The 12,685-nt window shown below is 31.8% G+C and overlaps 1 protein-coding gene across 2 annotated transcripts; it reads right to left on the reverse strand.

Annotated features, from left to right (window-relative positions):
• Positions 1–69: 69 nt before the first annotated feature.
• On the reverse strand, positions 70–7,690 carry LOC124830628 (protein CHROMATIN REMODELING 35). 2 transcript variants are annotated; one of them, XM_047304404.2, is made up of 8 exons: positions 7,614–7,690; positions 7,447–7,492; positions 7,188–7,366; positions 5,698–6,194; positions 3,957–4,157; positions 3,135–3,296; positions 916–2,645; positions 70–268 (listed from the first exon to the last, which is right to left on the reverse strand). In XM_047304404.2, exons 3-8 carry the CDS (start codon positions 7,237–7,239, stop codon positions 265–267), a joined length of 2,646 nt encoding a protein of 881 aa, XP_047160360.2. In that variant the 5' UTR covers positions 7,240–7,366; positions 7,447–7,492; positions 7,614–7,690; the 3' UTR covers positions 70–264. The 2 variants fall into 2 exon arrangements, with proteins under 2 accessions (XP_047160360.2, XP_047160359.2); XM_047304403.2 differs by lacking the exon at positions 7,614–7,690 and having other exon boundaries at positions 7,447–7,606.
• Between the last annotated feature and the right edge of the window lie 4,995 nt (positions 7,691–12,685).

The following is a 12,685-nucleotide window of genomic DNA, read 5'->3' on the forward strand; positions in this document are numbered from 1 at the left end:
TAATGTGTAAGAATATGAGCTAAAAAATTACTAAAAAGAGGAAAACCAACAACATAAATTAACAACAAATGAACAAAAGACAAGTTGAGCTTGTTATATAAAGAGCAGCATAGTATAACTACAAAAATATGAAGTAAATCATTAAACTTTATACATATGAAATTAGGCATAGGACGTTAAAATGAAGGAGAGGATTCTAAGCTTGCACAAGTCAAATTCTATTGATCTGTTATATAGATAAGCAGGCTCTGATTCACTTGATGATCACCTGCAAAACACACCAAAACTGCATATGAATACCACTAAAACCAAACAAGAATCACAAATTTCTCATAGCAACAAGTAAATAAATCAGATGGAAATACAAAACAAATTTTAAATAAACACAACACAGAACAACCTGTAAAATTAAGTTCTCCAGATTGGTCTAAATATTGAAAGCCAAATCAGATTCTAACATAATCAATGACCAACATTTATTCAAAAAAGATAGGCTTCTATGAAATCATTTTGTCCAAAATATTTCTGTAGATCGTAATTAGAATGTTCTAACATAATGAATGACAAATATTTGAGTCCAGATTCTTTACTAGGTTTTTTGATGTTGTCCTCTGCTGAGCATTAAAAATACACTGATGTTGGTACTCTAAATATCTTTTTAACATATTTTAAAATATCAAAATCAGTGATCATCAGTGTAGTTTGAAGGCACAGCACAGAAGAAATCAACAGAGAATCCAAATTCCCAATATTTATTGGAAAAAGATAAGCTTCCATAAAATTATTTTGTACAAAATATTTCTTTCTTGTCGGTAGATTATAATTAAACATACAGCAAAACCTTCATATATGAGTTATAATACAAACTAACAAGACAAGCATATGATAAGAAAAAAGAGCAAGAATGTCATTGACCTTCTATATAAAGCTTTTACATTCTCCCCTAACAGAGGACTTTCAAGAAATTCATCACCACACTCTTTCACCTCAACTGCCTCAACTTCAAAAGCTCGATCACCGCAATACTCATTCCATTCAAACCACATTTTTGAAATTAGTTCTTTCTTGAAACAAGCATGGTGATCTTCTTCTTCTGGAGAATCAGCTGATACTAAACGATACACAAACACCTTCTTCTTCTGGCCAGGTCTGAATGCACGACCTATAGCTTGACGTGTAACTGATGGATTGAGATGAACGTCCAAGATAATTATGCGGGAGGCCCCAACCAGTGATATACCCTCTCCACATGCCTTGATTGAGCCAAAGAAGACTTTAGCTTCACGAGAATTGTTGAATTTTTCCATGGACCATTCTCGGTGCTCAGGAGTTGAATCTCCTGAGATTACAAAAATTTCTCTTCCAAGACTCCAGCCTTTCCAGTTAATAGTCAACCTTTCTAAATATTTCAAGGGTAACAGATACTGACTGAAAACTAGAAGCTTCTCCCCTGCTGATTCACACAGATTTAGCATGTTGTGATAAAATTTTGACTTCACACCATCTCTAATATCCAGTTTATCTACCAAATCATCCATTACATAATCAGATATAGGAGTTTTACCACAATTTTTTTCTGCTAGCGGTTTTAGTTTAGGATGCAGATAGACAGCACTTCCTACGGAAGATATCTTGAACTTTCTTGTAGATATTTTTTTTATTTTTGCTACTTCAGTCTTCTGGCTAGGGCTAAGAGTGAGCATTAAAGTAAAATCCACTAGACCGGGAAGCTCATCAAGAAAATCTCCTTTATAATAGTGAAGTACCTTGCTCGTCATCTCACGCAAATCTTGTATAACAGCTATTTTCGTTTTAAAATCAGTGTCCTGCTGCAAAGTGTTTTCAACTAAATTAGAGAATCCTTTCATCCCTGGTATATGAACTCTACTTTGGATGCGCCTCACGATAGGTTTTGATGTTTCCATCTTCAAAAATTTCGGCCGAACAAGATCTAGAATGTTAAACACCTCCTTGACATGATTTTGATAAAGGGTTCCTGACAGTACAACTTTTCTAGGTGTCTCAACTTTTACAAGAGACTGTAGTATATCTGTGTTTTCATTCCTAGGATTGTGTCCCTCATCTAAAATAAGAATTGAAGGAACTTTCAGTAAAATATCTTGGCAACGTAATGATATATCGTTCCCATTATCACAGACAATAGTGGAGAACTGTTTGTATCCTAAGAAAAGAATACTCTTCTTCTCCCTCCATTGATTCAGCACTTCAAGTTGTTGACTTCTACTGTCTGCCTTCACTGTGTAGAAGTCATATAGAGGTATGTTCTCCACCTGCCATATTTGAAACTCCTTTTTCCATGTTGACAATATTCCCTTAGGAAGCACCACTAAGGGTCTTGCATTTGGATACTTGCCTAGAAAACTTTGCATGAAACTGATTATCATGAATGTTTTCCCAGATCCTGGAGCATGGGCTAAGATGCAGCCACCAGGATGGTCACCTGCAAGATTTCTAACAAGAAAATTGAATCCTTCAACTTGATGGGGCTTCATCTGTTTCATGTGTCTAGGGTGTGCTGGGATTTCAGTAACTACGAGGTCATCTTTAACAACATTAATTCCAAATGCATCTGTTTTCTTGGTATTCCATGAATCAGATGCATAAGTTCTTGTGCTGCGTTTAACCTTCAATAAAATTAATATGATAATTAAAAATCAATTTAGAACACTTCCTGTCCTGATCATAATTAATCTACTAATCAAAGATCTTAGTCCAGAACATATATCATGAGAATTATAGACTATGCAATAATTTTATAATGCAACTAGTACCACATGATTCGAATAATGATCTACCTGCTATATAGTATTGTCTTGGTTTAATAAAGAGGTTGGTAAGTCCTTAAAGAGAACTAAGATGGATCAAACAAAAATAAATATTTTCCAGAAGGAGGTGCGGAAAACAGTAAATTATCACAAGAATTTCATTAACACAAGTACAGAGAAATTTAACATTTCACTTGTCACATTGTTAGGTCCTGCTCCTCCCAAACTTTCAACCTGAACATCTAATTTTAAACCCTATTCTTGAAAACACAATTTTCAGACGTTCAATAATGTTTTTAACCATTATTTATAAGGAAAAAAGCATGAATGCAGGAACTAGACTCTAACCTTGTACTGAAACTCAAATATGGTTTCAATTCCCCGGCCAATAACCCCACAAACGCGACAAACATAACCAAGATCGTCTTTTAAGACAAAAGAATGATCACAATCATCATCATCATAGTCTTCTTCTGCTTCTTCATCTGGCTGGAGATCAACAGAAACATCCTAGTGGAAATACATTTAAACCAGATCAATGCCAAAGGACATTTTAAAAATGCCACTTATGAGTAGAATTTTAAGTAAGAAATAATGTACACAAAACTGAATTACTATGACTTTTGTGCAAATAATTTTACTGAGCAGAAAAGAAAAACATGGGATATTTACATGTTATATGCAATTCAGACAAGAAGTATAACATATAAAGGTTAAGTGAGAGAGCAAAATAATCAAGGCTAATAATGATAACTATATGCCATAACGCACTACACATAAAATTACATTCACTATGCAAAGAACTGTAGATCTAGAATATGCAATACACAAACAACTTAACCAAGATCAGCTGTCAGAAATGTTAAGAATATTTCAGTGTACATCAGAAAAAAAAAACAATAATAGCCTACATGTACAATACTAACAACAATTGTCCACATAAATTAATGAATAATGTAGTTAACAAGTAACAAACCCACCCAACCAGGCAACTATGCTATAAGAAAAATGTGATGCCTTATCAACCCTCAAAACTAATATGTAGATAACATGGAAGGAAGCATTACAGATTAAATTACATGAAAAAATCATCCAAATGAATAGATGATAAACTAATTGCCAAAGCCAATTATTATTATTGAAAAAATACAACAAATTTAAGTATGATACTTTGGAACATTCTATTGCCATTGACATCTCCTTCCAAATATCTCCTAGACCGTCATCTTCAGTATCAAGCTCATCTTCTTCCTCTTCCTGTACACCAACATAACTGCCTCTATTGTTCTGAGTATTGTTAGGTTTATCCTCCATACTTGTCTCAATTATTAGATCTCTTTCTTCCAGGTAAGGAATGGCAGGTAGATACCCCTAAAATGCATATGTAGATTAGTAAGGTATGTCAGTGACACAACTTGCACTAAAATGAAAAACAAGAAAAGAAGAAATACCCAGCAGCTTCTCATGGAAGCAAACAAACAACAAAACCTTATCCCACTTCGTGAGAATCATCTTTTAAAAATACACATATAAATCCAACTATAAAAAAAAAGAACTTACAGAGGAAGGTAACTAAAAGCAAATGTGCTGATTCAACTTAAAACAATTTACACAATATGCTCAGAGAAATAATTGGAAAAGCTCAAGTATCAAGGGTAAAGAAAAATATATAAATGGCACGAAATTTACATACAATATAAATCTACATACATCCAATATTTTCATTGTTCTCATTTTCAACCTTATTACTTTCCCTACTACCAGGAATGTAGTAAAAGACCAACGTATAGGAAATTTCATATTCCATAAGAATATTCAAGTTTAGCAAGACAGCCAATGACTACAAAACTCATGTTCCATTTGGTAGAGAGGAAAGAAATAGAGGGAATGAAAGAAGTAAGAAATGAGTAGAAGGGGTTGCTTGGTTGGAATGAAATGAGTGGAAAGAAAGATTGTTTTATTTATTATTCATAACTATGTTATTATTTAATATTATTATTTTTAATTACTCATCATTATTGTCTCTATTAAAATAAAAAAAACGGCCTCACTATCAAATATGGAAATGTTTTTAACCATAAAAAACGCTAAAAGCCAACATAATGGATTATGTTAGAGTTTCTTCTATCTTCATAACGATTTTGCATGGAAAGAAAAATGTAATCGCCTCTCATCAATATTTGTGACTTTTTTTCCTTTTATACTGACCCAAAACAACAACCTATTCTCTGTCTCTTACACACTTCATCTACACGACATCACCCTAACAAACTGATTGCAAGACTACATGGCGAAAAATCACGTTTATCTAAAACTTAACCAAGGTACTATAATTAACTGCTTATACTTTACGAGGGATATGCTTCAACATTTAACTTTAAAGTCTTCAATACAATAATTATTGTTAATGCTGTAATTCATCAGAGCCTTTGTACAGAGAAGGTATACTAATATGCTTCAACAAAACAAGCTAACTTGAGAATTTAAAACAATGGTAATCACCTTGAAGTAATTATAAATATGTGAGAAAAGGGTATAAATGCAAATGGTTCAATGGAGAAAACTTTAGCAACAGCTAGTAGAAACACAACATAAAATGCCAAAGAGCAAAATTACACACCAACTTAACATGCCAAAAAGTTAAAACATATGGAATGGATCATATAAGGAAGATGGATATGTAAAATGTACAAGTGACTTAAGGCAATAATTTTTCTAAGGAACCAAAATTAAAGAAAACTAATTCAAGAGTCAATCTTAATTTTACAAGAATATTCTGCCTCAAAATGTCCCAAGAGATGCTACAGTTATGTCAAATCATTCCAAATAAAAGCTCATGCACAGTAGCACTCATCATTTCAATGTTCATATTTTACATAATTACCAAAACAAGGAGAGAGAAAAATCTTACAGTTATCTTCAATGCAGGAGACGGTGCAACTAGTGTCGGCAACACAACTTCATGAAATGGGACCATAGATTTTTCATCTCCATCATCTTCATCATCCGAATCAATAATCACAATAGGATCTTGTGTTGCAGGGACATCCTTTCTGGTGTGTTCCTCCTCAAGATCTATAACATTTTGATCCGTCGAAACAGTAACTAGTTGATTTTCCAACTTAGGAGTTTCTTCATCATGTTTCTTTATTGCTTTCACCCATTGATCCACAAGTATGGGATATTTAACAAAGTAAGGGCCCAATATTTTCATTTTTTGGGCTATAAGGTCTTCTATGTCCTTTGTGACACTTCCAAATTTTCCACTCTCTAAATTATCCAGAACATCAGATATTGCAAATGGATTGTTGTAATCAACAACATTCGAAGTCTTATCATGTGCTGAGTATGGCAGGCTATAACTTGAAATTTTCAGTCTTTTGTCTCTACCAGCGTCAGGAAAAAATCCTGGTTTTAGAAATGAAACTATACTCAATGAAACAAACTACAAATATTCCTTCAAGTGTTATAGATTGAATATTCTACAGAACCACACAATCCAATAAGTGCATCCATCATAAGGATTTGACATTCATAATATGATTACATTAGCAAAAGAAAATATTCTCAAGGCCTGTATATTTCAACTGGACTCGTGTGACGTAACCAAACAAGAACAAAGCAGTTTCAACTCCAACTAGCAACTAATCAAATCAAACCAAGCAGATTCAAAAATTTGAAATGAAATGTTTGGATTGGAGTTATGATATGTGGACCATTGGATAACTATATGGCCCAAGCCAAATGGTGCCCAGCAATCAATAGAATTTCATATCACAGAACTCCCAACCCCCGCTCTCGTGCAATTTAGAACATATCAGATTGCGGATTGCCAAAAATTTTCTCATTTCTTCACTTCTCTACCTACACCGACATCCCCGTTTCATAAAGAGTGACTCAAACATCATCACATTGGTTCTGCAAGCTAATACCACTAAATCCAAGCCAACCCATGAACGAATGTCCATGACTGACTGACACAAAACTCTTTGGCATCACCAGAAAGAAACAAAAAGGGTTGCAAATGCAACACTTTACCATCTAAAAAAGGTTCCAAATACAAAATCCAAAGCCACAGTGTACCATCCAAACAAGTGCAGGGCCCAAATGGTTTCAATGATCCTTATAAACCACACACAAAGCAACACACACCCAAAACCAAACTTGTTAAATCCTAAAATTTAAAAAAAAAAGAAAAAAAACATATCGAATATTACGAATTAACAAAACTTTACGCATGCAACATGCACATAATCCACAATAAACTATTAACTAAAGAGGGGAACACGAAAAGACTCTGAAAATACAAATAGTGCACCAGGATCAACATTAATGTCAAATTTAAAATTAAACCAAAATTTAAAAATCAACAAAAGATTGTGAAGGAAACGATGAATTTACCCATTGATCGGGGGCGTTTTGCAGCTGGCACAACATCAACGGGGGATTCCATCAGACAGCTAGAAGAAGTGAAAACTTAAGTGAGATGAAAACTATAAGGTATTGAATGTCAGGGAAGCCGGATAGCTGAGAAGCTAGCAGCCAATTCCACCAGTATCAACCATGAGCACTTTTGCATCCTGAAAAGGCCGAAAACGACATAAGACGATATAAAACGACAAGACACTCGTAGTGGAAACGAAAGAGAGAAAGGGAGTACCTTTACACGGCGGAAGAGAAAGGGGGAGAGGCCATTGGAAGTGAGACTGTGAGCAAGAAGAAAAAGAAGAAGAATCTTTGAAAAAATCACATGAGAAAGAAAAGAAGAGAGAAAATACAAAGAGGTTTTAAAAATTGAAAAGGGGAAAGTGGTGCGGAGAATCGAACCATTGACCTGAAGGAAGTGGCACAATCTAAAAAGGAGAAAAAGCGCCAAACCAAAATGAAACCAAATTGTGCAAAACAAAGCCTTATGTATACAAATGTTATCAACTTTTTTGTTAATAATTTATTTTATAAGAAACTATTTTATTAGTTGGTATATTTAAAACATATTAATGATAACTATTTATAAAAAAATTGTGAAAAAAGTTATTAAAAAAATATTTTCCTAAAACATATATATGAAAATACAAGTTATTATGTCTTTTATAATATTTTACTTTTATATAATATATGTATCTTTATAAAGTTAAGAATATGCTCACACAATTCTGTGTTTTATGTACTCAAACAGTGACTTTTGTTTTGCCATTGATGTTGGCTTTTGAAATTCAAAATGTGAAGCTAAAAATGTTTTAAGAAAAAGGTAAATGACCCTAATTTAAAGAAGAAGTTTCCTCTTTGATTGGTTGCATCGGATTATTTGATTGTAGGAGTGATTTTATTCCATAAATAACCACTATTTTAGATACATCATAGCATGAAATTATTTGGGCAATATAACATAATCAAATTAAAAAGCAAAATAATTGAAATTTATCTGCCAATCATTTCTTTCCTTTACTATAACTTATTTCAATAATTATTTTAGTTATCGTAACAAATTTTCGAAATAAATAAAATGTTAAAAATAATAATTTAAATTACAATTGGTTAATTATATTAAAAAAATTGGTTGAATTTTGCGTAATTAAAATGAATATTTATTTTACAGTCAATTAATTTTTTTATGTGAATGTATTAAATTATTCAAAAATAATACATGTATATATATATATATATATAACAAAATATAGTAAAAAATTAAGAAAACCCAATTTATAACAATGAATAAAGAGATTACTTTTTAACCATTTTTGTTGTGAATATTTTCTTATATCGGTTTTACTCTTATTATTTATTGATTTCATTATTTGTGGAAATTTTTCATTCATAAATAGTAATTATTTTTAAGTGTTACATACTTATTTTTATATACATTTTATTATCTTTTATATTTTTTATACCTTCAATATAAAATTTAATAATATTTTGTAACAATTGTAATATCTAATTTTTAGTTTTATTTTTTACTTTTTATTAGTATATATATATATATATATATATATATATATATATATATATATATATATATATATATATATATATATATATATATATATGGCTGCCGGACGGGTCAATGGTTCCAAGTGAGTAAGTGGCTAATAAATCGATCAGTAAAGATAGTTGTTGACGTAATTAACCAATAATCAATAACGATAATAGTTATTGATGATAATTATTGATGGATAGTTAATGAAAATATTATTAATGAATAATTGATGAGTCTAATTTAATTGTTTATATATATATATAGGAAAAATACATTTTTCATAACCTATTTTTGTAAAACTTATTGAGTGTTGGAGTGTTTTCTGTATGTCAACCTGAACATGGAATGTCACGTATCAAAAAGCATATTAGACCGTCCGACCTATACACCAAAGCCCTCTAAACAAGGGACTAAAGTCTTCAAAGAAAGGCACCAAAACAGTACAAGGAAAAATACAAAAGCCCTTCAAACGAGATACCAAAGACAAAGAATTACTACACGAAGAAAATGCATGATGAAGCACCAAGCTCATTACGACACCAAAGGCCTCTATCTGAGACATAAAAAAAACCCTGAGAGCAAGGCATACTTCATGAAAATACTTCATAAAGAAGCACCAAACTAGTGAAAGCATCAACATTGTGAAAACAAAAAGCCTCTCTTAATAGAGTAACGATGACCTAATAATTGAGTTCGGTGGAAGCTCAATTTTCTAACAAATGGAGTACAAGACAATCTGACATCTTTTTAACACTCATTTTAGAATGTCATGTATAATTTATAAAACATTCATTTAATTAAGATATAAAGCTGAATATCATCACAAAATAGTGAATTAAAAAAACAAGAGTTAAGTATGTTTTTAGTCCTTAAACTATCAAGCGAATTTATTTTTAGTCTCTCTTTCAAAGACAAAAAATAAGGTTTTTTTGAAGAAGGAGGACTAAAATGTACTTTACTTTGGAAGAGGGACTAAAAACAATTTCTCTAGGACTGAAAACATACTTAACCCAAAAAACAATTATTCAATTGTTGTGATGTAATAAATTTAAAATATCATTTAAATTCAATCAGAAGTAAACATTATTCTAATGCCATATCGTTCGAAAATTACAATTTAAAATAAAATTATTGTCTTAAATACATTTCAAAACTCTCATAAGTTTTCATCACGTGTTTCTTCGCTTTAGACATCAACATCAAGGGTGAGTTAACCAAAAAATAATACAAGATAATAAACAATAGTCATATTCACTCACACTTCTCAAACCAACAATTTCGTCCATGAATCAAAACTACATTCACATGACATGAACACACATTACCATCAAGTAATATTAACAATATGTCATTCTTTCATAACCTACCATCACACCAAGGATCATTTTCCCATGTCTCTCACACAGACAAAAGGAACTACACCATAACCTCTCCTTTCCGAGTACCTCATGCAGGCGAAAAAATCTCTTTCCACTAAACACCATAACCTCTTTTAGGCGAAATGAATAACACCATAATCCTCTCTTTCTACTACCTCACACAAATGAAATGAACAACACTATAATCCTCCATTCTCCACTATCTCAGAGGTAAAACAATAACTACTTTCCACTACCTTATACAGACAAAAGTACAAACTTAACTTTACCATTACGATAAAAAAAACTTAACACAACCAAACACATCAACAACCCAAACCTTCCACTCAAACAACATCTCATCATGCTCACACACCATTCCGACATAAACTTTCACAGTTCCTAAAACACCGTGCGCTCATCGCAAGCACATACACTTAACACCTATATAACTTAAAAACAGCCAACATAATCCAACTAAAAACCCGAGTCCCATCCAAAACCACAACAATACATCAACTTTACCCCCACAAACAACTTTTAATAGCTCAATTTTATAAAAGCCAAACAACAACTTATCTCATGAATCATACACATAACAACACAAAAAAATCATCTTAAACCAAAATTCTAAAACAACTTGTACGCACTATCACTTAAAATCCAGAATCAATTCCATTAAATTTTAATCAACAAAGATTATTCCAGCATCTTACTTGAAACATCTAGTAGCACCACTTAAAAATTCTGCACAACGTATACCCTTACCTTATCCTCCTTTCATTCTCATCTACCATTTTATGTGCCGTAACTCGTGCCAAACTATGAAACCCCGCTTACTCATACAAAGGCATTCCAAAAAAAAATATTGCACGTTCAAGACTTTGATAATATTTTCTATTTCAATCCAGCAATAAAATCACTGCTCCAAATATTCCAACAACATTTATTCCATTGACTTAACCAATAAAACAACCAATAAGAATAAATAAAACAGCATCTCCAAAATTATGCACGTTCAAAACTTACACCACAACAAAATTATCGCTGCACCATAACATATACATATACATATACATATATATATATATATATATATATATATATATATATATATTAAATCATGGACCAGTTAGAAAACAATAAGCCAATACTTATGCACGTAAAAAAAATATATCACTACTTAAACACTATAATTCAAACGTGGCCTTTCTAATTCAATGTATCATATTTTTTTCAAAAGAAAATATGTGGATTAAGGTTCCTAATCAAAACAACGTGATTTTATTTGGAACTTTTTTCAACATTCAACCAGTTTTCAAACTATATTTTAATGGTCTAACAATATAATATTATAAGCACTGCATAAATTATAAGGAACTTGGTATAACAATGAAAAAGATTAATTGAAAATGAGTAACAACGAAAAAAGATTAAGCATGCATACCTTTTCTAATTTTTTTTAAAACAATCTTCCAGAAACCACTGCACAAAGAAGAAAGATATTCCAGAAGCTGTGTTCTTAATATTTCATTCGTCACTTTATTTTCAAAAGCATGGGTCAATGTTCATAAATCCAGCGTGTCGTTTTTTTTTCCAGGCACACCAATTATTATTTTTTAACAAAACTTTAATGATCTAAGCATTGGATTATTATAAAAGACCGATGGACTACAGAGAAACATGGCATCAACACTGCATCGCATGGATCAGAATCATGGCATCAACCAAGTATGCACCGTAAATACAAAGGCCAAGAAAAACTACACTGATTTTTATAAAGCCAAACTGTACTGCATCATAATTTAAATAAATGGGCTGCACCACATCATGAAGACACAAGATGGCATACAAATAGCACTTAAAATTCACATAAAAAAAATAACAACACATGCCAAAAGAATTTCACCAAGGACAAACCAGAATCTGCATCCATCAAAGCAATTCATGCACATTCAAAAATACGTAGTAATCATACCATAATTTTATAGAAACATTAAGGTTTAACTCTCCTTATAAAAACATGTTGATGAAAATCTTTAGGGAATTCCAAGTACTAACTTAAACTAAGGCTAAGAAAAAGAAAAGAAAGTTGGAGAAAAATATTTAGAAACTCTTTTTTTATTTTTTTTTAAGTCTTAAAATGATTCTTTTTAATATGCTTATATGTGTTTTGTAGGATCCAATAAAGGTAGGAGATAATGGATGAACCATCCAAGAAGCTTGGAAAGTTAAGAGAAGCAAAGAAGCTAAAATAAGGAAGAAAAGGAGGGTTTTTCGGATTTTGAAGCTTGACTTCCGGATTGGACTCATGAAAGAATTTACCTTCCGAATTCAGATTTGGCTAAGCCAAAACCACTGCGCGGCCAACCACTGCCTATCAGATTTCAATTTTTACATGTTTTCCATGTGTGTTTGAAGTGAGAAGCGTGATCCATCTAGCTTGGCTCCCAAGCTCGAATTATATTTGAATTTTTAGAGAGAATTTGGCAGAGATTAGAGATTCATCTTTCACCTATAAATAAGAGTCAATCTCTTGTATTTTTCACTTTTGGATATAATGAATT

The sequence above is a fragment of the Vigna umbellata genome, chromosome 10, assembly GCF_029865625.1.
Source record: "Vigna umbellata cultivar VRB3 chromosome 10, Vumbellata_1.0, whole genome shotgun sequence".
In the NCBI taxonomy this organism is placed as follows: Eukaryota; Viridiplantae; Streptophyta; class Magnoliopsida; order Fabales; family Fabaceae; genus Vigna; species Vigna umbellata.

Excerpts from the sequence above, each read along its gene's own strand:
- LOC124830628 (XM_047304404.2), bottom strand. The coding sequence starts at position 7,239 with ATGGAATCCCCCGTTGATGTTGTGCCAGCTGCAAAACGCCCCCGATCA. Across the intron at positions 4,158-5,697 it reads CTCCTGCATTGAAGATAACT|GGGTATCTACCTGCCATTCC; the intron begins GTAAGATTTTTC and ends TATGCATTTTAG. Across the intron at positions 3,297-3,956 it reads TGGCAATAGAATGTTCCAAA|GATGTTTCTGTTGATCTCCA; the intron begins GTATCATACTTA and ends TATTTCCACTAG.